The following is a 25,523-nucleotide window of genomic DNA, read 5'->3' as shown; positions in this document are numbered from 1 at the left end:
AATCTGTACTTACGTTGTTGCCAACGTAGTTAGAAAGGATCGTAGTGTGGCCGTTTTGACTAGTATTCCAAATGTTGGTTTGACTGAGTCGTAGGGCGCTGTTTGCTGCTAATTCTTGTACAAATAGATCTAAGGGAGTGAGATTAAGGATTGCTTCCAGCCCTGCGGTTGGAGTGGACCTCATCACCCCCGTAGTGCTAATGCATGCTGTTCTCTGTACTTTGGTTAGGGTCTTCAAGTTCGTGGATTTCTCCAGAGCTTGCCACCAGACTAAGCTGCCATAAGTCAGAATGGGTCTGACAATGGCGGTATACATCCACATGATTATTTTAGGATTTGGTCCCCAGTTTCTGCCAAGAATTCGATTGCATGAGTAAAGTGCAAACGTGGCTTTCTTATATCTTTCTTGAATGTTTGGACCCCAGTTAAGTTTCTTATCCAAGATCACTCCGAGATATTTCGCTTTATCCGAAATCTTAAGTGGGGTGCCATCAATTTTTGGCACTGCAAAAGGAGGAATTTTCCTTCTGTTTGTGAAAAGTACCATTTCTGTTTTAAGGGGGTTTACTTTAAGACCGCATCTCCTGGTCCAGTTACTGACCTTAGATAATGCGCTTTCTAATTGTTCGCTTACAGTGGTTAGGTATTTACCTGTCGCTAGAAGAGCTAGATCGTCTGCGTAGGCTATAACCTTGACACCGCTGTTATTCAGTTTGATGAGAATCTCATTCATCACCAAAATCCAAAGAAGAGGTGATAAAATACCGCCTTGCGGAGTTCCTCTAGATGCGTACATTTTTATATGTGACCCACCTAATTCACTATTTATTTGTCTGTTTTTCAACATGCACACGATCCATTTTATGACCGTGTCTTCTATTTTAAGATCAGTGAGTGCTTTTTCAATTGCACTATTATGAACATTATTGAATGCTCCTTCTATGTCTAGAAATGCTGCGAGGGTATATTCTTTAACCACAAGTGACTTTTCTATTGTTCTGACTGCACAATGTAAGGCTGTTTCTACACTTCTACCTTTTGTGTATGCATGCTGAAAGGGTGATATAGTCTCCGGTCTTAAATAACTGCGGATATGTATATCGATTAATCTTTCAAGAGTTTTGAGTGTAAAAGAAGTTAGACTGATAGGTCTGAAATCTTTTGGTTCTGTGTAACTGGATTTACCAGCTTTAGGTATAAAGACAACTTTGACTTCACGCCATGTTTTAGGGACATATCCCAGTTGTAGGCTATTTTGGAATATTGAGATCAGGTATGGAATAATGAATTCACTACTTTTTTGCAGCATCAAGGGGAAGACGCCGTCCAGGCCTGGAGATTTATAAGGAGAGAAGGAGTTGATGGCCCAGATCAACTTTTCTTTCGTAATAATTTCTCTAGGAATTTCACAAAATGAGTGCAAAGAGTTTGTGGAAACATTTTCCAATTCAGAGTTACTACCTGGGAAGTGAGCTTGCACCAGGAGTTTTAAGCTGTCTTGACAAGATTCAGTCCATTGGTTATCAGGCCCTTTTAGGGAGCCTATAGGAGTGATTGTTTTGGAGAGGATCTTCCTTAGTCTTGCCGAAAACATACCAGGAAGCTGTTTCAACAAATATTGTAACTATGTACCTATATAAGTACATAAATGAGTTTTTGTACATTGTAAAAAATAGACAAATTGCTAAGAAGAAGCGTGCCGCTAACAATCCAGTTCTGATATCAGACTCAACAAACAAAGTATCTCCTCTTTCTGAATTCCGAAAAACAGAAACTTTCAAAAATACAGAAAAATTTAAATCTCGAATGCTCAAAATCCAGAAAATCCAAAATCCCAAAAATCTAGAAAACCCAAAATCTCGAAAACCCAGAATACCGAATTCCAAAAAAAATTATAAAGATTGAAAAATTTGAGTAAATTTCTCATTTTGGGGTTACCTACTGAATTTTGGATTTGATTTACTGATTTAAGATTTTTTGGATTTCGGGGTTTCCGGATTTTCGGCATTTTAGGTTTTCGGGATTATGGTTTTTAGGATGTTGACCCCAAACCAATTGTGTAATATTTCCAGGTTTAGCCAAAGTGATTTTAGATTTTTGGGGTTCTGGACTTTCGGGATTTTGGGTTTTTTTCAGGATCTCGGTTCATAAAATTTGACCAAATTATACTTTCCAATTCTTTTTTGAACGTGTTTTACGGGTTGCTCTCTTAGCAGTTTTAGTATTTGTTTATTTAAAAGTCTCATTTTTGACTAGAAAAGCTCAGTTCACAATCGAATAAGAAATTTCAGGTATTTCTTGCTAATCACTTTTCGAAATTCGCTCTTCAATTTTCGTTGCTGGGGTTGTCAACATTTGGGTCACTCATACAAAATAAAAAAATAATCTAAACAGGTTGAATCAACCTGATACTTGTTAACAAGAAACCTTTTCTTAAAGCATAAACGATAAAAAATGTTCTTTATTAAATTTCTTCATTCTTTAAATTCATAAACTATCATCATGCATCCACCAGAGAAACTATCTTTTAACTTTAAAGTCCACAAATAAAAAAAAAGAAAATATCTCAAATTCTTCCGTCTCTGACAGAACGACGGATGAATAACAATAATAGCTTCCTGCGGTTCTAAATTCTTAGCAAATATCTTCCTTGAAAAAAAAAAAAAATGAAGGTAAGCTATGTAAATACCCTCTCTTCTTCCCTGTACATACAAGAGTCTTACTTACATTTTTATTTTTTTCTCTTTCTTTCACATCATCCTGGAACATAAGAAATGCATAAATACCACTTTACCATTGATTCTCCTCCATTTTCCTTAATTATTCACTTCACAAAACCTCTTTCACTCTCTATAAAGTGGTATACGGCAACAACTACCAACTCTATCCCAGACAATATTCTCAAGGCTCGTCCATGCTATGCGATGATATTTTATTTCATCGAAAAGAAGAAATTTCATTCAAAAAAAAAAAAAAGAAGCTCAGTAGTGAAAGCGACTTGCGAGTATAAAAGCAGAATAAGTTCCATGTTCAGAATTAAGAATGGCACCCATAAATAACCATAGCTGAGGGGGGAGGGGGGGGGATCCCGCCTCGCCTCGCACACACATAATTCTCCATCTGCAGGCGGACAGTTTATTTAATTCTGTTCCTTATTGCATAGTTTCCCCAGTTGGTGTTCCCTTGAGAGTCCTGTTTCAAGCCCCATCAACCAGCCAACATCCTTTCATATATAGGTTTTCCCCCATCTCCCCTCTCCTCATATAAACTATACCAACATTCACAATCCAATGTTAAATCCAACATACCAGAACACACTTGTTCTCTTTCCTCTCTTTTTTTTTTTTTTTTGTTAGTTTTTATGTTTTTCCGTATTTTAAGGACTTTCAGAGTTTATAGTATTTTTTTCTTTTACTAAGCTTATAATAAGATACAAGTCGAACATGTCATTGTAACGTGAGTTCTTCTTCTTCTGTGTTATAAAAAAGAATAAACTATGCAGAACACACCAATATGGTTGTTTTTGGTCCAAAAATATAATATTCTACAGAATAATTTAGTCAAGGATCATAATTTTTCTTATACTCGTGTTTTCTTCAAATGAATCCTTTTTTTTTTTTGTTGCCTTGGTATTACATTATTATTATTTATCTTTACTTTCTTTTATTTTGTTTTTAAAAAGAAATTTATATATTTTTTTTTACTTTGTTGATGAAGCCCTTTCATCCTCCTTTTTTTACATATTTTTTTTTTCTTAACTGATCCTTATTATAAGTGGTTCGGAAGGATAACACTTTTCATTTTATTTTATAAAAAAAAAGGGCAAAAAACTCATCAACTGGAAAGGATATAATTTATATACAAGAACAAAAAAAAAAAATAATGAATGGTAAAAAAAAATAAATATTCATCTTCGAGGATAATTTATTTTTTATTTATTTCTTTTATCTATTTTATTTTTAACATGCAATTTTCTTGTGTAAAAGATAAGAGTTTTTTTTTTGTTTTCTTATTTTTTTAATACCTTTGATGAAAAGAATATATGGATTATGGATAGTTCAGTGACTTGAATAAAAACAAATTCACAAATCCTTTTTAAAATATGTGTTTAATTTTTTTTTTTTTTTTCAAGTTTTAGTTTCATATAAAAAAGAAACAGTGTTTCGATATTAAGTATTTTCATGATTTATACAATTTTAAGTTGAAGTTATAAAGTTTAAATTTTTCGTAAAATCAAATGAAAGCTTAATAAGTAGAAGTTGAGATGAGCAAAATAAATACCTAGTAAGTTTTCAGATGTCTTGGGTTGTGCTTGACGATTTGTTCTAAAATTGGGCTTGAAACTTTTTTTTATTAATTTTTCAGAATCTTACTTTTTTGAAATAAATTTTTAAATAATTCAAACATCCGAAGACTCTATGCTAACTTCGAAGTGGAAAAAATATTTAAAATTGGGTTTTGTTCTAAATTTCGTTTGATTAATTTCGTTTAGAAGATATTCGTACCAAATCCTAATACTCACTGATTTCAATTATAGTTTTTCTATAAACAGTTATATGAATTTTGATTTGGATACGAATATCTTCTAAATGGTTAAAGCAATCAATTTGGTGCTGAGTACTTTTTTGTATAACGTATAAGCCCCTACAAGAATACATCTTGTTTATTTGATAATAATGACTTTTCAATGAATTAGAAAATTTTGAAAAGTTAAAATTGAAGTTATTTTTTTTTAACTTTGACCTTGAATATCTTTCAAATGGTTCGATTAATAGAAAAAGATTATAAGACCTTTTTTGTTAAGCAATCTGTTTCCTACAAGAATATGTCTTGCCCGCTTGATTTTGATTTTCAATTTGTTACAAAATTGATAACTAAAAACGAATTTTTAAAGATTTTCTGAAACCTTGGACCTCAAATATATTTCAAACGATTATTTAAACGAAAAAAAGTGTGTAAGATATCGTTTTAATAGCAATATTTTTGAAAATGCTTACGCCTACGGTTTTCCATTTAAAGCAGTTTTTGTGAAATTTCGAAAAATCCCGACTTTGCACAGTATTTTGCTTCCTCCGCTCATAATTGATTTTTGTTTTTTACAATTCTTTCACTAAAACACTGCCAAATAATAAGAAATAATTATTTAATCAAAATATTTTGTATTTCATACGCCATTTTGCTGCAAATTAATTAACAGTTCCATGTTTTATAAAAACTCAATTTCTTACTTTTATTTCAGAGGAACATCCCGAAAAAAATTGTATGGTGCGATACTGGTTTATTATTTTAAAAACTTCCCGTGTTATTGCAGTTTTTTAAAAATGTATACAAATTTCCAAAGTTAAAATTAGAACGAAAGATATTACAATTTTAATGCAAAAAAACAGGGGTTTTCAGAGCAAAATAACAAACAAAAATCGAGACTTTTATTCAAAAAGAAATAAACAAACAACAGTCGAAGAAATGTTTTTATTTTTCTTTGTTATTTTTCTCTGAAAAGACCTGTTTTGTTGCATTCAAATTGTAATATCTTTCGTTCTTACTTCAAGTTTGGAAACTTGTATACATTTTTGAAAAGTGCAATAACGCGGTAAGTTTTTAAAATAATTAACCTGTGTCACACCATACAAATTTTTTTCAGGGTGTTGCTCTGAAAAAAATTAAGAAATTGAGTTTTTATAAAACATGGAACTGTTAATTAATTTGCAGCAAAATGGCGTATGAAATACAAAATATTTTGATTAAATAATTATTTCTTATTATTTGCCAGTGTTTTAGTGAAAGAATTGTAAAAAACAAAAATCAATTATGAGCGGAGGAAGCAAAATACTGTTGCAAAGTAGGGATTTTTCGAAATTTCACAAGAATTGCATTAAATCGAAAACCGTAAGGATTTGGGATGAACAAGTTACCAAATTCTGAGAGCCCTTAAGAACCCCTATCAGCATACTTTGTTTGATCCATTACTTTTGGGACACCCTGTATATCGATCAGGTCTATATGAGACATCTACAAAAAGAGCTAGAATTATTTGAACTCGATCAAATTTCATAAAAAAAGATATGGAATCAATTTTTTTGTTTGACAACCTATAAAAAATTGTATTCAATGTGAAAGCTTATTATTTCACCTTTCATATGAAGTATCAATCTCATTTAAAATATGCCTACAAGAGAAGTTAGAATTTTTTAAGGTCAACCATGTGGAATTTCCAGACTGAGATTACGGTACTTCCCACACTGGTGGCTGTTCGGGGGGCAACAGATCTTTACTGGTAGTTTGAGGTTTTTCGCAAGTTTCTTGATTTAACATTTTGTAGCTTGTAGTTAGTCTACCGTTATGTGTGATATACCAAATGAAAGGTAATTGTATCAGAATGCTCGTAATAGTTTAATAAAATTTCTATCTGCTCTTGGTCAAAAGTTATAACCCGTTGAATTCTAAAATTTTATTTAACCGTTATCTCAAAATTGTGTTTATGAAAATGATTGAAACTTTGCACACAATAGTCGTGTTCATGGTCTATCATTACTCTGTATATTTTATTCCTGTATCTATTAAAGAAAAAAAGATAAAAATAAAAAACGATGAAAATTGGTTAAAAACGGTTTCTTCCGTTATTCAGTAAAAACTCACTAAACGATTCCAATTTAAGGCAAAAACCTACATGTCCTGTCCTATAAGTTTGAGATTTTTTGAACGCTCCAAAAAAAAGCTAAAAATCAAAAACTATCAAAAAATACCCCTAAAAAACAAGGTGTTTTTCAAAACTTTTATATTTCGAAACGCAGAGTGTTGGAAAAAAATCCGTATCAGACGCTTAATTTTTTTTCCCTCATCTTTCACCTGGCATCTTTAGAATTGTCAAAAAAAAGTTCCCCTACCCAAAATCATCATTTTTTCATATCCCCAATACGTGTACAACGTTCAAACAAAACGTTGTAGCTTAGTTGCAAATTTTTTTAGAATTTTTTCTTAAATGCAGTTCTTAAATTAGTTTTATCTATCTATAGCAGAAAAAAAATCAACTCTCTACAACTTTGCGTTCAAATTTTAGCCCAAACTTCATCTTTCCGTTTTACCCCTGTTTACCCAATTAAATGACGGAATTTTTAAAAATCCTTCATATGGATTAAGCTTTAGGTTATTATCTTTCAAATAAGCTATAGAGGATTTTTGTACCTCTAATAACGAAGAAAAAAATAACAAAAATAATAAAAAAATTATTAAAATTATTATATTGAAGTACCTCTAATAGTTTATTTTTAAATTTTTAATTGAAATTTTTTGCCGCACTGCGAAAGTGCGAGAGTGGAACGGGAGAAAATGGCGTCACTTTTTTGTGGTGGCTGCCATGGTTCATCGATTTATAAGACGTTATTACGTCAAAAATATTTAAAAATAGTATGCACCTACTAATGAGGTAAACTTGTTTATTTTATTCAAGAGAAAAGAACAAACTTTGTAAAAAACATAAGTTGAAAGGCAAACGAGCAGAAAATTGTCGCTTTAAACCAATTTGAAACTTAAAAATCGTCCCCTTTAAAATTTGCTTTTTGTGACTTAGAACAATTTTGCTTTACGGCGACGATTTGTTAAAAAAAAATTAGAATTTTCGCATAAAATTCTTATAGGTATTTATAAAAAAAATTAAGGATTATTTAATATTCCACGAAAAACCCATTAACATATTTCTTTCAACAAATGCTAAAATATTATTTTTACTGCTGACATATAGCTATTAACGCTCAAGGGAGTTTCGCCAGCTGGACCATGTGGAATTAAAGTTCTAAGAATCCACCCACCTTAGGCTTTATTTTAATTTATTTTTAATGAGAAATAATTACATCCAACTTAAACTTACCAAAGCTTTCATTTGATTTAAAAAAAAAAACTTCAACAATTCAAAATAAACCATAATTTTTTTTTAATAATTTCTTGGAATCATTAAGTTCTTTATAATTTTTAAAATTTTCATTGAAAAAAAAAAATTTAAACCATTTCAGGCTAAATAGACTCAATTAAAAATATAAGCGCATTTATGACATACACAATTAAGAATAAACAAAATGAACAAAAAAAAAAAAAAAACTAAATTTAATAATAAAAATGAAATTTTAAATATTTATACTGTAAGTTATGATATAATTTCACGCTATCTTCATGATATACAGATAAATTGGGATCCATCCAGGACATTTAAGGTATAAGAGAGTAAAATAAAATAAAACAAAAAATTGACATACTATCCTCATATGTCGTGGATCAGTATAGGTACCAGAGTAGGTTATATGCGGTATATCTACCTTTTTTTTACGTTAAAGTTGTCTTTTTTTTTGTGTTGAAATTTTGTACAAACATGAGTAAAAAACTGCCGCAATTAAAAATTTAAAACCATATCACATATTTTTAAATGCTCTGGATACGCCACTCAACATCAGGTCAACCAAAAATAAAATAAAATGAAAAAAAAAAAATAAAACTGAAAAAAAAGGATTTTCCAAACAAATCCTCATTTTATCCACAAACGCACACACACACACTCACACAGAACCGTGTTTGTATTATATGAACTGACTTATAATACCCAAAAGCTATTTTACTCAACTCTATACACATCCAACACTGGGCACTCTTCGAAATATAATAACCCCGCTGATGCTCTGTTTATCCGAGTAGGTACCAGCAAAAAAAAAAAAAAAATACTTGTTGAAGGACTTACCTGGTGGATAGTAGTCCTCTTCTCTGGGACCTGCTTCCATTTTTATTTATTCTTTATGTCATGTGTATGTGATATTATTCGGGTGAATTTGTTTAATGCCACTTGTGTCCGTTGCACATACAAACGGTTATTCAACAAACGACACGACACAGGACGACCAAACGTAAACGTGAACCATGGACGTGCATCGTCGTTCATGTGAATGAATGAATAAAAATATTTTGTTGTTGTATGGAAATATTTTATAATAAACACTATGATTGGCAAGAAGAAGCTTTTTGAGTGTGAAATAAAATAACAAAATGGTCAACATTTTACAAATGAATTTCGTTTTTACATTTTTCTGGACACTTTCGAAATTTGAATATAAATATTTTCCCTTAGGTTCGTAGTTCTTTGAAAAAGTCATTTGATTTTTCTGAGAGAAGATTGTTTTCGTAGAAAAAATAATGGAATGATAATATTGAAGCTCTCTGTAAGATTTTTCGGAGTTTTGAAAGGTTGTTGGATTATAGCAAATTCTTCGGTTTTGATACTTTTCTGTGTTTTTTTGTAACGATTAAATCGGTAATCAAGAATATATTGATTTCAGAGGCACATACACGACTTATTATTTTTGAAACAGTGGTTTATCAGAAATATCAATAAACTTCTTTAGAAGGTTTTTTTAGTATTTTTTTTTTCGACGTTTCTAAGAGATTAATACTTTTTTATGCTTCTTTCGAAGTATTTTTTTTTTTATAATATTTAATTGAAGATATCTTATTGTTGAAGAATTCCGTCTTCTTTCATAAGCATACATACATTTGTCGAAATATGTATAGTTCAAATTGGTTCGAGAATTATTAAAAATCAATAAAATATTTTATATAGGTAAAAATGGTTGTTCGTGATTATTTTATAAATTTAAATTTGGCATGTTTTTTTTTTTTTTGCAAATTAGGTATCCGCAGTAGGAGTAGGAAAAAGGAAAACGTAAACATACTTATACGCTTCGTCAAAATTCTATCCGCAGATTGGTTAAGTTTCTGCGTGTTGTTTTTGTAATTCATGTAAACGCTATCTACGGATACGGAAAGCCAATGCCAAAAAAAACAAAGCTATTGTCAAATGTTACCAAATAACTTTTTTAATAGTCTTATTATTGACCACAAGGTCAAGGTGAATGGTACCAAAAATTTATTTTCCAGTCGATTGTACTAGTCTTGTTAAATGGTTCATTTGACAGTATTGAGATGTCAATTAGATGGTAGTCAGTCTGTTTTCAAAGCACCATCAAAGAAATGATCATTTATCCAATAATATTTATATATAATTAATTATAATTGAAATGTTGAATCATCTACGTAACTTTACATAATTGCAGATAAACTGTTATCCATTGTTGTAAAAATTTCTCCCGATATTAGCGAGAATATATGACGAGTTTTATTGTTCAACACTCATATTCCGTTGGTTATTTTTCATTATTTCAGCCAGATTTCAAAGTCTGACTATTGCTGGACAACATAGTCCAGTGCATTTATAATTTGACCCAGCAGTTTGTACCACCCCAAATTTTTTTTTCTCATTCGATAGAGTATTGGCTGAATATCATTACTCCGATTTTTCGCACTCGCGAAATTCACCTTTCGGCCGCCATCTTGGATTTTAGTTTTTGTTGAATATCTCGATTTCTATTTATCATACATAAAAGTTGTGATGCAAGAAACGTAGAAAATTAAATTTCGCGTCTTTTATGTTAAGAACATTTTTTCAATATTCTGAATATTAAAAAAGTTACAAGCCAAAAAGGTAAAAAAAAAACGACAAAAATGACAATTTTAAATTTTGAGCACTTTTTATCAAAATTATGAAAAAACCTTCTGAGATACGATACTTTACCTTAAAATTCTCTACAACTCTGCTATACAACTTTTTTTTTTCTATCTCTAAAAAAATACCAAAGGTTAGGTTAGGTTAGGTAGAAATGGCTGTCAGGAAAACAACTGACACACTTAGACCATTTATTGGTCCGTTGTGATACCATGATTTTGTGAGGAAATTCCTCACTAATTAAACCAGTTGGAGCTTCTAATAAAGCGGTGAAGGTTGAAGATGTCAGTATTGATTAGCTCACTGGTATCTTCTAAGAAATATTTTTCCAGGTATTTTTTACGTCAACTGGAAAGGGCAGGACATGAGCAGAGAAGATGTTGGATTGTTTCTTCTTCTTCCTCATCAAGGCAACTTCTACAGAAGTCGTTAGAGATTACGCCAAGTCTTATGGCGTGTCTACCTATGAGATAGTGTCCTGTTAAGACACCTATTACAGAGCTGATATGCAATCTGCTTAGAGACAACAAATTTTTTGAACGTTTTGGATCTAGCCTAGGCCAGATCTGCTTGGTCGTTTGGCAAGTTATAATGTTTGACCATCGTATGTTTGTTGCCTCTATAGCTTCTTGCTTCAGCATGAGTTTGCACGTTGCGATTGGTATACCAATATTTGCCTTATTGGGTAAAATTGGTATTAGAGTTCCATTTCTGGCGAGTTCGTCTGCTTCACAGTTTCCCAGAATATCTCTGTGACCCGGCACCCAGAAAAGGTGAATGTTAAACTGTTCTGACATCTCCATGAGAGATGATCGACAGTCGCGGGCAGTAACGGAGTTTGTGGAAACCGAAGCTAACGATTTAAGGGCGGCCTGGCTATCAGAGAAGATGCGGATATCCGATGTAGATATCACGTTTTCTTTGAGCCAAGTCAGTACTTCTTTAATCGCCATTATTTCCGCTTGGAACACGCTGCAGTGATTAGGGAGACGGAAGGAGAGACTAACATTAAGTCTATCGGAGTAAACCCCGCCACCCACTCCGTCATTGGTTTTAGAACCATCTGTATAGAAATGAATTGAATCATCTCTTAGAAACTCGGCATTGTCCCATTCTGATCTATTTGGGATGGTGACTTCATAATTATTGCCGAAAACCAATTGTGGGGTGGTGTAGTCGGAGTGACTGTGGATTGATCCGAATGAATTCAGAATATTTGTGTGGCCAATAGAGTTATTGGTCCATTGAGAGATGGCTTGGAGTCGAATAGCAGTGCTCGCGGCCACCTGCTTGCTGAATATATCTATGGGTGGAAGATTGAGTAATATATCAAGAGCGGCGGAAGGTGTCGAACGGAGAGCTCCGCTGATGCACATGCAGGCTGAACGTTGGACTTTGCTTAACTTGTCTCGATATGTTACTTTTTCCAGAGCAGTCCACCAAACTGCTACCCCGTAAGTGAGAATAGGTCTGATGACTGCAGTGTATAGCCAATGAGTTATTTTAGGAGATAGTCCCCATTTATTCCCTATAGCTTTTTTGCAAGAAAAGAGTGCCACTGTGGCTTTTCTTATTCTTTCTTGTATGTTGGTTTTCCAGTTTAATTTGCTATCCAAAATAAGACCCAGGTATTTGGCTTCGCTGGCAAAATTAAGTGGAACACCATTAATAGAGGGGGGGTCTAGTTGTGGAATTTTATATTTCTTTGTAAAGAGGACAAGTTCTGTTTTTTGAGGATTTACCCCTAATCCACAGTTTGTTGCCCATTTTAGTAGCTTATTTAGAGCAGTTTGCATTAGTTCTATTATAGTATGGAGATGTTTTCCTGATATGGCAATGGCGACGTCGTCAGCGTATGCAATCACTTTGAATCCATCTACTTCTAGACCGACTAGTAGTTCATTAACCACTAAGTTCCACAGGAGTGGGGAGAGTACCCCTCCTTGTGGTGTACCTCTACTAACAGATCTTCTTGCTGAGAAATCTCCTAGAGTTGAGTTAATAATTCTGCTTTTCAGCATAAGGTCTATTAGCTCGCTCAGTGAGCTATCTACTTTAAGGTTCTTCAGTGCATTTGTGATTGCTATGTTGCTGACGTTGTTGAACGCGCCTTCAATATCAAGAAATGCAACTAAGGTGAACTCTTTATGATGGAGGGAATATTCAATAGTGCGCACTACAGTATGTAGTGCTGTTTCAACCGATTTCCCTTTACAATAAGCGTGTTGTGCTGTAGATATAAGATTGGGATCTATGACATTACGCAAGTGGATATCAATCATTCGTTCTAAGGTTTTAAGAAGGAATGATGATAGGCTGATAGGTCGGAGGTCTTTCGGATTGACATGAGAGAATTTGCCTGCTTTGGGTATGAATACAACTTTAACTTCTCTCCATAGGGCAGGGATGTGTTTCAATTTTACACATCCATTCAGAATTATCTCTAAGATGGGAATTAGAATATCTGATGCCATTTGAAGTTCGGCTGGTATTATACCATCCAGTCCAGCGGATTTGTATGGTTTGAAGGCGTTGATGGCCCACTTTAGCTTCTCTCTTGTAATCAGACCAAGATTGTTTTTTGAATTTGTGTCAGGCCCTGATGCCCGAATAGCACAGATGGGTTTTAATTTGGCAGATGTAACTCCAGGAAAACAATCAAATTGTTTTCCATTAATTTCAGAAACATATTCTTATACAATATTGTAACCCGAACAGCCGCATTTCCCCTCTTGATTTGCAACAAATTTGTGGCAATTCTGTTTTATAAAGGTTAAATTTTGTTATTTCTTGGTCTTATTTGTGTTTTCTGAACTAAAAACTGTTTCATGAAAGTTAACCTAATAAGTGTGCAACTAAGAATGAAGTCGAACATCAGCTTTACTTATGTTGTAGAAATGTTAAAGAAAGTAGTGACTTTTATTATGTTTGTTAGGATTTGTTATAATTAAATGAAGTGTTTGTTTTCGAAAACATCTAAAAAGTTTCCCAAAAGTTATTATTCTAATTCTCATAAAATGTTTATGTCTTATGATGTTATAAAAAAGATAAAAGTCTAAAGTACTAAATCAATATAATACGTATAATAATTATGATTGAAAATGAAAGTTTTAGTCGTTTATGAACGGAAATTGTAATGCGATTACTATTTTTATCATAAAGATTAATGTTTTGCCTCTATAAAATTCACGCGCCACATAAATTATTGAAATTAGAGAAATAAATTGAAAATTAACAAATAATAATTTTTTGTATTTAGGTATAAAAGTTGGAAAAACACTGGGTAATGTTAGAAAATGGAATAAACATCCCTTTTCACTGAAATTTAATATGAAACAGCAACAAGAATATGAAAAATCATTTTAAAATTCATCACGTTAAATCATTTCGAATTTTGATGGAAGTCAAAATGGCGCTTGTTGCAAGAAACCAAACTAAAACAAGAGAATTTCAAATTAAAACTTTCATGTTATTAAACATATAACTTGAACAAAATAGAAACTTAATGTTGTAAAACAATCCCTTTCAACCATTTAACAATTTTGGTGCAACAGAGAAATATGCTAGTTTATAGTTTATACTTTGTCAGGCTTGCCATGGGTATTTTTTGTTTACATTTTTCCTATTTTCCACTTTAAGTGTGTTTTTATTTTAAGGCACATTAAACCTTCAAATGCTAATTGCCTTCTTTTTTAAAAACACAATAAATATGAAATTAATAAAAAACAAAATGGCTGCAATCACTTTCGATTAAAAAAACATCTGACTTTCTAGGCATCTATTGAAATATGGAACGAATTGTTAAAAAAATATCAAAATTAGATATGACTTTTATATGTGAAAATTTAATTTTTTATTATGTTGGTATTTGTAATAATATTAAAATATTTTTGTTTTTCCATCCAGAAATCTACAATTTTTGTTTTCTGGCCTGTAAATTTGTTTTATTGTCTTAGGCAACTCTGGCATATAATAACATTTCGTTTTGCTTCCATGGATTTACAACTAAGTACTACAACTAGCATCATCTGTCAAAATGAAACTAACAAAAACTAATATTCGGAGCTCCAGAAACATAACTATAATATCATTTGGAACTCGTTGTTGTTTCAATTTCAATACATAAAAAAATGTTGTAATTCTAGTTCTATATTTGTTAAACCAAACTTTCAAAAACTTAAGTGTAATAAAACTCTTGAACGAAAAACAAAACAGTTGAGCTACAGTCAGTGTCAGTAAAAAGTTAACAGTTTACATTTAAAATTCTTTTTTGTCTAGATTTGTCCATTAATTTTATTTTAATAGTTTGGAAGTTTTATTCATGTGTTCCTACTTAATGATTTTTTTAACATCAAACCGGTTAAATATCTGTATGAAAACGTGCTAAATGATTTCGCATGATAATAATTATTGTTATAATAGTCTTAGATTTGAGAGGAATTGCTCTGCAATATGTTTTTTTTTTATGTTTTGAACAAATATGATAAAATAAATTCATATACGTACCAATAATAATTGAAATAGCTAGGAAGGTTTTTTTTTTCTTTGAAAACCAATTAATGTGAAACTTTCATTAGACGCTGACTGTATATCTTAATGTTGTAGATGAAAAAAAAGGGTTCCTTGACAGTTTGGTTTCACCAAACTGTTAATAAACCAGAATAAAACAAAAAACACTGGGTAAAGAAGAAGACAACAAAACATAGAATCGACTGAGTTACATTGATGTTTGATTCTTGTATCTGAAAACTTTTCTTAGTTTGACATTTGCTAAGCAAAACTATTGAAAAACCAGCATAAAACAGAAACATCCCTGAATGACAAAGATACAAAATCATATTTACTATTAAGTTACATTGATGTTTGAATGTTATAATTGAAACAGTTCTTTTTTTGGCATATGTTTAATCAAACTATTGGTAAACAAAAACAAAATAAATACATTTAAACATGAAATTGTATACACTACATATTATGTTATAACAACGATTAAGTGCTTAATTCTATGACCGTTTATTTGTTGTATGTTGGTTGTTTTGTTTCATTAAACTGTGGAACAATAACTAAAATAAAACAAAAACACCACTTAAGAAGGGATATGCCTGTATACTAGGGTGGATCGATTTTGTTTTTAATATTTTAATATAAACCATTGATAGAATGTTATCAAAAAGGTATGTCTAACTGAGTGAAAAATAAAAAAAAAAAAAACAATCAACTTTTAAATACTTTTTTGTTAACAAATACCTTAACTAATTATGGAAATGGAGAGCTAAACAATTCATGTTTTTTTAATTCATAACGCATTTGTTCAGATTTTTCCTAGAGTGAGAATTAAAAGTCAAATATAACTTTTCTTTCATATTTTACACTCAGTGACAACTTTTTATAAATGACCGAAGTCAAAAAAAAAAAAAAAAACTTAAGTTTAATCGACCCACCCTAACGCTCAATTAGGAAGTTCAAGTATATTTGTTTAATAAAGACATCGAATAAAATGTAGATTGTAAAGGGAAATAAAAAAGTTAGTGCTTTCTTAAAAATTGTATTGTTGGTACAAAAAATGATTTTAATTTGTCTTTTACCAACTACTTGAACTATTCCAATGTTATTTAAATATTTTGTTCCATCCTTAAATATTCTAATTAGTATCATAGTTTGAGTGATGTTGTTAAATCGTTTTTTATGTATTTAAAATTATTCAAAACTAAAGATTTTAATTGAGTTACTCACTTGTTATAAGAGAATGCTGCATAAAGGTTTTATCAACATTTTAGTTAAAAGAAACCAAAATCGAAATTGAATAAGAGTAAATATAACTTTTTACCAACTTTTAACTTGGAGACTTGTTTATAATATCTAAACAACATCTGATTTTTTAAAGAAACAAGTCTGAACTTAATTAAAACCTATAAACAGCATTTCGAATAAAAAAGTTTCAAACAATTTTTTGGGTACAAAAATAAAACTGAGTTACAACGGCATTCGTTTCAGATAACCTCAGTATGATACAAATGCAACAAAAATCTTGTTGCAAATCGTGTTTTGTGCTATTCGGGTGGGTCGACTCTGTTTATAATGTTTGAGCTACTTGGAAAATGAGTATCTAGTAGCAAATTGAGTGATTCTTCACAGGAGTTGGTCCAGGCCCCGTTATTTGTTTTCAAGGCACTGGGCATTAAAGGGTTTGTTGCGAGAATTTTTCTTAATCTAGAGGCTTCTGAAGAGTCTTCTATTTTTTCACAGAAATTTCTCCAAGAAGATGTTTTACATTTTCTTAGCTGTTTTTTGTAGACTTTCAGGGATTCTTTGTATAGGTCCCAGTCTGAAACATCTCTAGTGGATTTGTCGAGATTGAAGAGTTTTCTACAAGCTTTTCTGTGCGGTTCTAGCCCTGAGTTCCACCAGTGTGGCTTCTGCTTTCCTCTTACTTGTATGAGTGGGCAGGAGTTAATCATTGATAGGTTAAGGGCAGAAGTGAGATCATTGACTTTGTTGTCGAGATCGATTTTATTTGAGGGATAACTTAGAAGTTCAGGTTTAAGTAAGCTTGTCAGAGTTTCCCTGTATTTTTGCCAGTTAGTTTTGCGATAGTTTCGGAATGCTAACTGTTTAGTAGTCACATCGTTAAGACTAAATTGGATGTATCTATGATCAGAGAACGAGTGTTCTTCAGATACTTTCCAATTTAAGATCCTTTGATGAATCGAATCGGAGACAAGAGTAATGTCTAGTACTTCTTGTCGGTTTCTGGTAACGAATGTTGGTTCATTGCCAGTATTACTTACTATCAGGTTAGTACTCAAAATAAAATCAAAAAGTGACTCACCTCTATCATTTATGTCGGTACTTCCCCAGACCGTGTGATGGGCGTTTGCATCGCAACCAATTATGAGGCAGATCTTTTGCCTTTCAGCATCGGCTACAAGTCTCCGTAGTTTTTCGCCAGGGAGAGGGCCGAGTTGGTCATGGCCGAGATATGCCGACGCAATCCAGAGTGTTCCTTGGTCAGTTTGCAGTCTGACCGCGGTTACATCTCGATCGCTGTAATTAGGGAGTAAATATACATTAGTATTACTTCTTGCTAATATGCATGATCTGGGGTCACCTTTGTCCGATGCATATAGCAAGTTGTACCCAGGAGTCCTGAGTCCCTGAACCATGGACTTGCAGATCCATGGTTCCTGGACCAGCACCACGTCTTCCCCATTCTTGTGGATTCGGAGAAGAAGGGAGGCCGAAGCCTGCTTGGAGTGGTGAAGGTTAATCTGAACTAACTGGAGCATGAATGCTACTGTTAGTCAGATCAGCCCCCACCACCGTAAGGTCGAGGTCTTCGGATTCTGACTCAGAAGATGAACGTAGGAGTTCATCTTCACTGAGTAGAATCTTGTTGAGATATTTCTCTGTTTCCATCTCAACATCGGAGTTATCTGGTATTGGAGCCATTATGGCTGGCGTTTTAGAGCCCGAGGGGACCTCCTCAGTTGGGGAGATTACCGGCGTATCAACCTCCATTGATGGAGATGGAGGATTGAAATTTAAGGCAATGTCTTCTTCTAAGGAGGGAACCTCAGGTGCCGGAAGTGATGGAGGTGCAGCTTTTGCACTCTCCTCATCTTTTTTATAGATCTTTAAGGTTGTAGAAGTCCATCCAAACCTTATCTGACTTTGGTTCGCGGCTAGGGGAGTCAACGACTCCTTATTGATGACAATTATTGCCGATCTATAAGGGCCCGTTGGCTCCTCCAGCTTTGCGACTTTCCAGTCGTGAGTGGGTAGGGATGGATTTCCAAACTGGATCATTTTGAGCACAGTATCTTTGCAGGCTAGCTCAGCTGGGATACTGATGCGAGCTCTAGGTCTGCAAGGAATGTCTTCCTTTGCCACAACCTCTAGCTTGGCATCAGGCCATAGCCCCTCTAGTCTGCTGATAGCAAGCTTATATAGATCGCATGATCTCTTGTCACCGAATGCGACGAGCTTGACGCGGCCTTGGTGCCATCCCGCGTCCTCAACAACTGCAGGCTCACCCGGGTTCTCCATCATGAGAGTCCAGTAGGAGATCTGCAGTTTGTTTGAGACCATCGTTAAACGGTCAAAAGAGATCATGCCATCGACATTACTTCTATCGATAACTGCAAGGATAGACTTGTCCTTAAGAACGTCACTAAAGGACAGGTCTTTCCTAGTGTGAGTGCTGGAATTATGCACTTTTTGTCTTTTAGATTCCGAGACGGAATCCTCAACAGACCTTTGTCGCTTTGACGTTAAGTCGCTGCTGGTCAATCTTTTGCTGAGAATAGCTTTTGCCCATTCTAACTTGCTGGATTGCTCTGGGGACCGTTCGGCTATTGGTATCAACCTTAGTGCTCTATAGATCCCCTTTGCGTTCCTTATGTCATTACGGGACGCTCTTTTGCTTTCCTCTCCAGCGGAGGTGGAACTATGAGAGACAGCTTCACTGCCGCTGGGGATTTGAGCACTTTTAGGGTCAGGAAGAGGTCTGCCTTGACTAGAGGTGAGACTGTAAGAGACAGACGTTTTACTGCTCAAGACATCCCCTTCCGGACCCACAGAGTTAACTATTCCTGAGTTTGGAGTAGCAATTCTGTTACTGTGTTCCTCGGCGGAAGCATGACTGTAAGAGACAGCCTTACTTCCGTCAGGGAGTGGAGTAACCAACGTGTTCTGAAGGGGTTTGCTTTGACTGAGGGTGGATTCGTAAGAGACGGTCCGTTTTTCAGTCATAGCATCCCCTTCAGGGCCCGTAGAATTATCTACATTAGTGCTTGGGGTGTCAGTAGTACTGTAAGAGACAGCCGTAGTTCCACTAGTGGGAGCTACCAAGTTATAAGTACTTTTTTTTTGTTAAAAATGCTCTTTTTTGTTTGTGTTTTTTATCTTTATTTTTTTCTAAATTTGTTTTTTACCAATTTTGAATTTTAAATGATCAGTGAGTATTTAAAAGCTTTATGTTACAAGAAAAAATTCAGGACCTGCAATTTTTTTATATTTAAGTCTCTTCATTTCGTAAAAAAGGGGTATTTTTTAACAAACATTATTAATAACTTTATTAATTATAGAGATACAAAAAAAAGTTGTATGGCAGAGTTGTAGAGAATTTTAAGGCAAATAATCTTTTTTCAATACGTTTTTTCATAATTTTGATAAAAAGTGCTCAAATCTTTAAAATTGTCATTTTTTTCGTTTTTTTTTAATTTATTGGTATGTAACTTTTTTTAATATTCAGAATATCGAAAAAATGTTTTTAACATAAAAGACGCGAAATTTATTTGCCTACGTTTCTTGTATACACAACTTTTATGTAGGATAAATAGAAATCGAGATATTCAACAAAAACTAAAATCCAAGATGGCGGCCTTAAGGTGAATTTCGCGAGTGCGAAAAATCGGGTAATGATATTCAGCCAATACTCTATCGAAGGAGCAAAAAAAAATTTGGGGTGGTACAAACTGCTGGGTCGCCCATATATGAACATCATAAATGCACTGGACTAAAACGATACAACTCAGAAACACTTTTATTGCGATTTCGGAGGAAACTTTCTCTTTAACGGCTAGTTTTTGAGCTTATCTAATCGCACAATTTTCGTTATAAAGTCTCAAAAAGTAATATTAAATGAAATATTATTGTATGTTAAATCCAAGAAATAAACGTATTAAGTATGGTATTTTTTTTTATCGAAATGAGAAGTCACAAATTGGAAATTTCCTTCAAAAAACTATTAATTATGTCAACCATTAAGATTTTAAAATAACTTAAGTATCTATTTAAAATATCTTTGAGGGACAAATTAATTTTGAATAAAAATAAATATATTTTAGATGATACAATTTTCAAGTTTTGCAAAAAAAAAAAAATAACGGAAAAGTAATTCAAAGCAATAGCCAAGAACCGCGTTTTTGGCCTGTTAATTTTCAATATTTTCAAAAACTTGCTAGTGCACAAGGCACGAAAAAATCAGAAAAATATGATTTGGTTCAAAACTGATTTTTTTTTTGCTTGTACTTCTCTGATATTCCTGATTTTTGTTTGCATGAAGAAGAATATGTTTTACCTCCCATAATTTTCTAAAGAATACTTTTCTATCGACGACATTTAATTTCGAAGACTTTTCCAATGAGAGTTTTTTCTTTTTTGTTGTCATCGCGTAGAATTTCATTCGAATTCCATCTTCTTCTCACATAAATCGTGATTGAAAAATTAATCGAATGTAGATCCCAACTGAAAATGAAGATTGTCGTTAGTTAAAATAAATTTTAGTACAAATACCTATCGAGATAATTTTAGTATATAGGTGCTAACTAAATGCACTACAAATCAAAGAAAAATATTGTTTTGTCATTTTCGTACAAAATTAATAATTAAATGCTTCAATAAGTTTACCTTATTTTCTGAGATTTTTAAAACAAAAAAAATAATTTCAAGACATTTTTTCGAAAAGATTCGAAATTTTTGGAAAAACCAAATTCATGTTAGCAGAAAATTAATTTGTATGGAAAAGGAATATTTTTTTTTTTGAAAAATGTATGGAAAGTTCCTCAAAAAATGGGGTAGTTTTCGTCTACAAAAAAAAAAAACTTTTTTCGAAAATGACCAACAAAAAGGTACTTTTGAATTTTTTTTTTGTATGGAAATTTTTATCTTTGAGTACTTAATTGGCACAAAAATAATTATTATTATGACACAAAAGAAAATATAAAGTAAAAATCGATAGTTACAAAAAATAATATATCAAATCTGGGTAAATTGGTAGTGCGCTACCAATTTTCGCTATCCATTTTGTTTCATCTTTTCCGCTTTGATGATATTCATGGCTACTACAAAATCTTATCTGCCTCTTTTCGATTTAATTAAAAGGGTTTTAAGGGTTTTAGGGTTCCAACAACATTGTTGATAGAACTTTTCAAAAATCACAATTATTTAAATATAAATTATTATTGTTCTAAATTATATTATCGTATCAGTTGGACAGCAAAAATGGGTAAAAATATAGTTTACTAGGATTTTAAGTTAAAATTTTATAGATTTTGAGTAAACTCATTTAATTACGACTTACGAGTATACCTAACAAAAAATATTAAACCTTTCTTTAAAAGAGATTCAATATTCAGAAGCGTTACTTTAAATATGATTGTTTTTTTTTTTTATTAAAATTTTCAATTTTCTTGCAAGTCAGACTGTCAACGTAAACTATTTACTAACGTTTCTTTCACCTCATGTCATACATTTTATATTTAAAGTTATTTTCAAAATCTAAATAAAGTAAAAACTTGCTTTTGTGGTTTTAATACTTTGTAAGTAAAGTACCTATTCGCAGATTTTTTTGCAATATCTTTTTTTTTTGGTTGTCCTGTTGAGTGAGTGATTTCAAAGAGTTTAATAACATATCAAATATTTTCGAAAAAAGTTGAAAAAAAATATACCTTTTATCCTAAATATATTTTTATTATTTCAAAATTTATAAATTTCTCGTTTACCAAAAATCATATTCTAATATAAATTTTGTTTTACCTTTTTTTCACAAAAAAATTCCTTTCACGTTCGCGTCGTTGTTGGCAACATCAAACGTTAATCCTTTGACAAAATCCAAAAAAAAAAAAACAACATCACCAAACAACAGGAATCACTGATGGTAAATTCTATGCCTGGACTGAGGACGAGTACACCGGGCCCAAAGGGTGATGCTGGCGAAAAAGGTGACATCGGACGGCAGGGCGAACGAGGGCAGCCAGGATCAAAAGGGGAGCGTGGTAGTCCAGGAACATCCGGCATAAAAGGTGACAGGGTAAGTGTGGTTGGCTTGACGAAAAAAAGTTTTTTTTCTTCTTCTTTTTTTATTTATTTTATTTTTGTGACTCTCTTTGATACCGTTTGCCCTACTTTAATTTGCGTAAAAAGGACGAAAACGGGCTTAAAATAAGAACCCAATTTGTCAGTCATAAAACAAGCAGCACAAAAAAGTCCTCCACTGGTTGTATAGAGATATAAGGGTAAAAGGGAATTATTCTTTTTGTAAAGCCAAGTCGACCCCACCCCTCGGGTGATGCTTGTTCGAATAGAAAAAAAGGTCAACGAGGTCCTTGGTTGTTTTTTTTTTTTTTTTTTTTTGTATACATGGTACCTAAATATATGTATCATCTCGTTATCTTTTCAATTTCACACTTAATTTATTGGTTGAGAACCTTTTGGTGTTCTGTTATGAAGTTCGATGGGTGGAAAAATCGAAAGGTATCATTTGACTCTATTTGTATTCTCAAAAAAAAAAAAGATGAAAAAAAAGGAATCAGGAGTTTTCTGCGATTAATATGGAATTGAGTGTCTCATGTGCTTGGAATATTTTAACATCTAAGGGTTTTTTCTTCTTCTTTTTTTTATTTCTAGGGTTTTTTTTGTGTATAAAAATAGATTTATTAGTTAGCTTCAACTCATCTATATGAATGAACCCTTCATTTGTATATATTCAATCGTGGTTTGGAGATATATATTCAATCGATCATCAGGTCAAAAATTCAGTAGAAAATGAAATGGCTCGAATTATGTCTTCATCATATTGATGGATAACATTGAATTGATCTTTGTGTTTAGTCTTAGAAAAAAAAAAAAAAAAAAAAAAAAACATAATATATTATAGGTATAAGGGACTTGTCAATTATAGGTTGATTGATGACGTTTGGAGAATATAAATTTAGGAACAAGAATTCAGAAAAAGCTAAATTTGTTTGCAAGAAAATTGTATAAGTGGACCATAAATAATATTATCGTCTAGGATGTTAATTTAGGATTGTCGAGTTTTTAATAATGATAATAATTTTTTACACTCAATAATAAGAAATGGCCTCTTTCAGAAATATTTGCCACCTTTATTCATTTGACAAGGTATTTCAAATTGATTATTCCTAGTTTTCAACTAGTTTTCTTAAATTTTTATGGCCAATTTTTGCTAATCAATTTTCAGTGTTTAAGCTAAAGCAAGCGGTCACTGTGGTGTATGTGTAACCTTTTTTGACTACTTAAATTCATTGAGAAATTTGCACAACAGTGTTTGGATTCAGTTTATACTCTGCAAATATAGCTACCTATATTTAAATATTTTCTCAAAACTAATTTTTTAATTTAAGTTTTAATTTTTTTTTCTATAGTTTGACTATATTTTTTTGTTGAACACACAAATTGCTTGGCTTCATTGACGCTTATAGGTAAATGCATTTTTTTAACCTCGATAAGTAACTTCAAACAATTTTTTTACTTTAACTTCAGAACATAATAAAATGAATCACTTCAGTTCAAAAAAGAGAATTTTTTGGACCGGAAATACTTAGGTCCAGTTTTCATGATTTTTTTTATAAACCTCGTTTAACACTGGTCAAACCAATTTTTGCCACCAGAACCAAAATATACTTTTCTGAAGGTCAAAAAATTGTTTTTTTTTTTTGAATTTTATAACGGTAATTTTTCTGAAATTGATTTCATTCGCCATTTTTTTTTATTAATTTAAGTTCAAACAAAACACTAATGAATCCAAAAGAAATATGTAACTACCTACATTATTAAACTACACATTTTTTTTAAAATTAATTTTAAAATTTTGGTAGTCAAAAAAATTAATTTTAAACTCGGGTTCACTTTGTAGCTTTCCAAGATATTTGAAAGAAACCGTTCGCACATAGGAAAACAATTTCTGATAAATATAAATAAATTAGACCCATAACTAAAAAAAAAAAAAACAAAATCAATGTAAAAGTTATAGATACTTGAAAAAATTGAAACTATTATTTCGAGCATTTTTTAAAATTAGCTCAAAAAATACATTTTTAGAAAAAATTTAAAAGCAATATTTTGTATCTGATAAAGTTATGGGAACCTGTTCTTTTTTTTGTTTTTTTTTTTTTTTTTGAAAAAATAGACTGAATTTCAATCAATCGCATAAGTTTGTGAAAAATTTGGTTGAAACTTCATATTTTTGTTCTTTTTTTTTCTAAAGAAAAAATTCTAAGATAATCTTGAAAATATTGCCAAAATAGAAAAAAAAAACTCTTTTTCAGGATCAATTTTTCAGTTAATACCAGTACCTAATAGCATGGATTTTTAAAGTTTTCAATAGGTACTTTTATTTACTTCACAAAAAGTTCAAAAAATGAAATCGTATTCGAAGTTAATTTTATGCCATCATGTCAGGTTTTTGACAAAATCTTCAAAAAGGTTTTCGTTTTAGGGTGTCTGTTAAATTTTTAGACTTTGTATAGGAAAAATTGTACCCAAAGAGGACATTATATGTTCAATGTTCAGTCTTTTAAAAAACCTTTTTTTTTAAGTTCTTTTCCTTTGAGATATGCAAGTCTAACGTCAATCTAAGCCAAAGTTGCAACAAACAGTTTAAAATTTCAAACTTTTTGCAGAAACAACAAATGGCTCTTCTGAAAAAAAGCTGTCTGAAAAAATGCTTAAGAAAATTTTTTCTACCACCGAACTATGTTGTCAAAATATTTAAATTGACCTTCCAGATTCCATATTGATGTGACAAGTGAGAAATTACAATACCAAATTATGTTGGGGTAACACAATAAACTGATTTTTGCAGATATTAAACCTGATAATAAGATATAGTTTTTCTGACTGAAAATGTGTCAAAAAATTAATTCTGGCCATTTTTGGCAAAAAAATATGCTAAAACTACTTTCAAAACATTTTCGATCATCCAGATTCCGGAGCAAACAAGAAATATGTTTCTTGTCCTGATTTGAACTTCATAGTTACACTAAAAATATGAGCATTAATCACCCACGATTTAAAATACCTAGGTCCTTTAAGTGTATTTTTCCTATATTTACCTACCTACATATTTTGTCTATTTAAAAACAAAAATGCTCATTTTAGAGTCAAAAAGTTTATTTCCACGTTTTACAAACTAGTTCCTAAAACCCATTTCTCTTAACTTTTTAAAGACTCCCTAAACTTCCTT

General features: G+C 31.9%; 1 protein-coding gene across 6 annotated transcripts in view; it reads left to right on the top strand.

Moving 5' to 3' along the window:
- Positions 1–25,523, top strand: part of LOC129911779 (collagen alpha-1(XVIII) chain) — a 402,503-nt gene that overhangs the window by 254,138 nt on the left and 122,842 nt on the right. For all 6 annotated transcript variants that reach the window (XM_055989696.1, XM_055989697.1, XM_055989695.1 and 3 more), the window contains one exon: positions 22,185–22,349. In XM_055989696.1, the coding sequence (XP_055845671.1) occupies positions 22,185–22,349 (165 nt within the window). The remainder of the gene's footprint in view (positions 1–22,184; positions 22,350–25,523) is intronic.

The sequence above is a fragment of the Episyrphus balteatus genome, chromosome 2 (assembly GCF_945859705.1).
Source record: "Episyrphus balteatus chromosome 2, idEpiBalt1.1, whole genome shotgun sequence".
In the NCBI taxonomy this organism is placed as follows: domain Eukaryota; kingdom Metazoa; phylum Arthropoda; class Insecta; order Diptera; family Syrphidae; genus Episyrphus; species Episyrphus balteatus.
The sequence above is the reverse complement of the archived record's forward strand: the minus strand, read 5'-3'. Positions and strand labels throughout refer to the sequence as shown.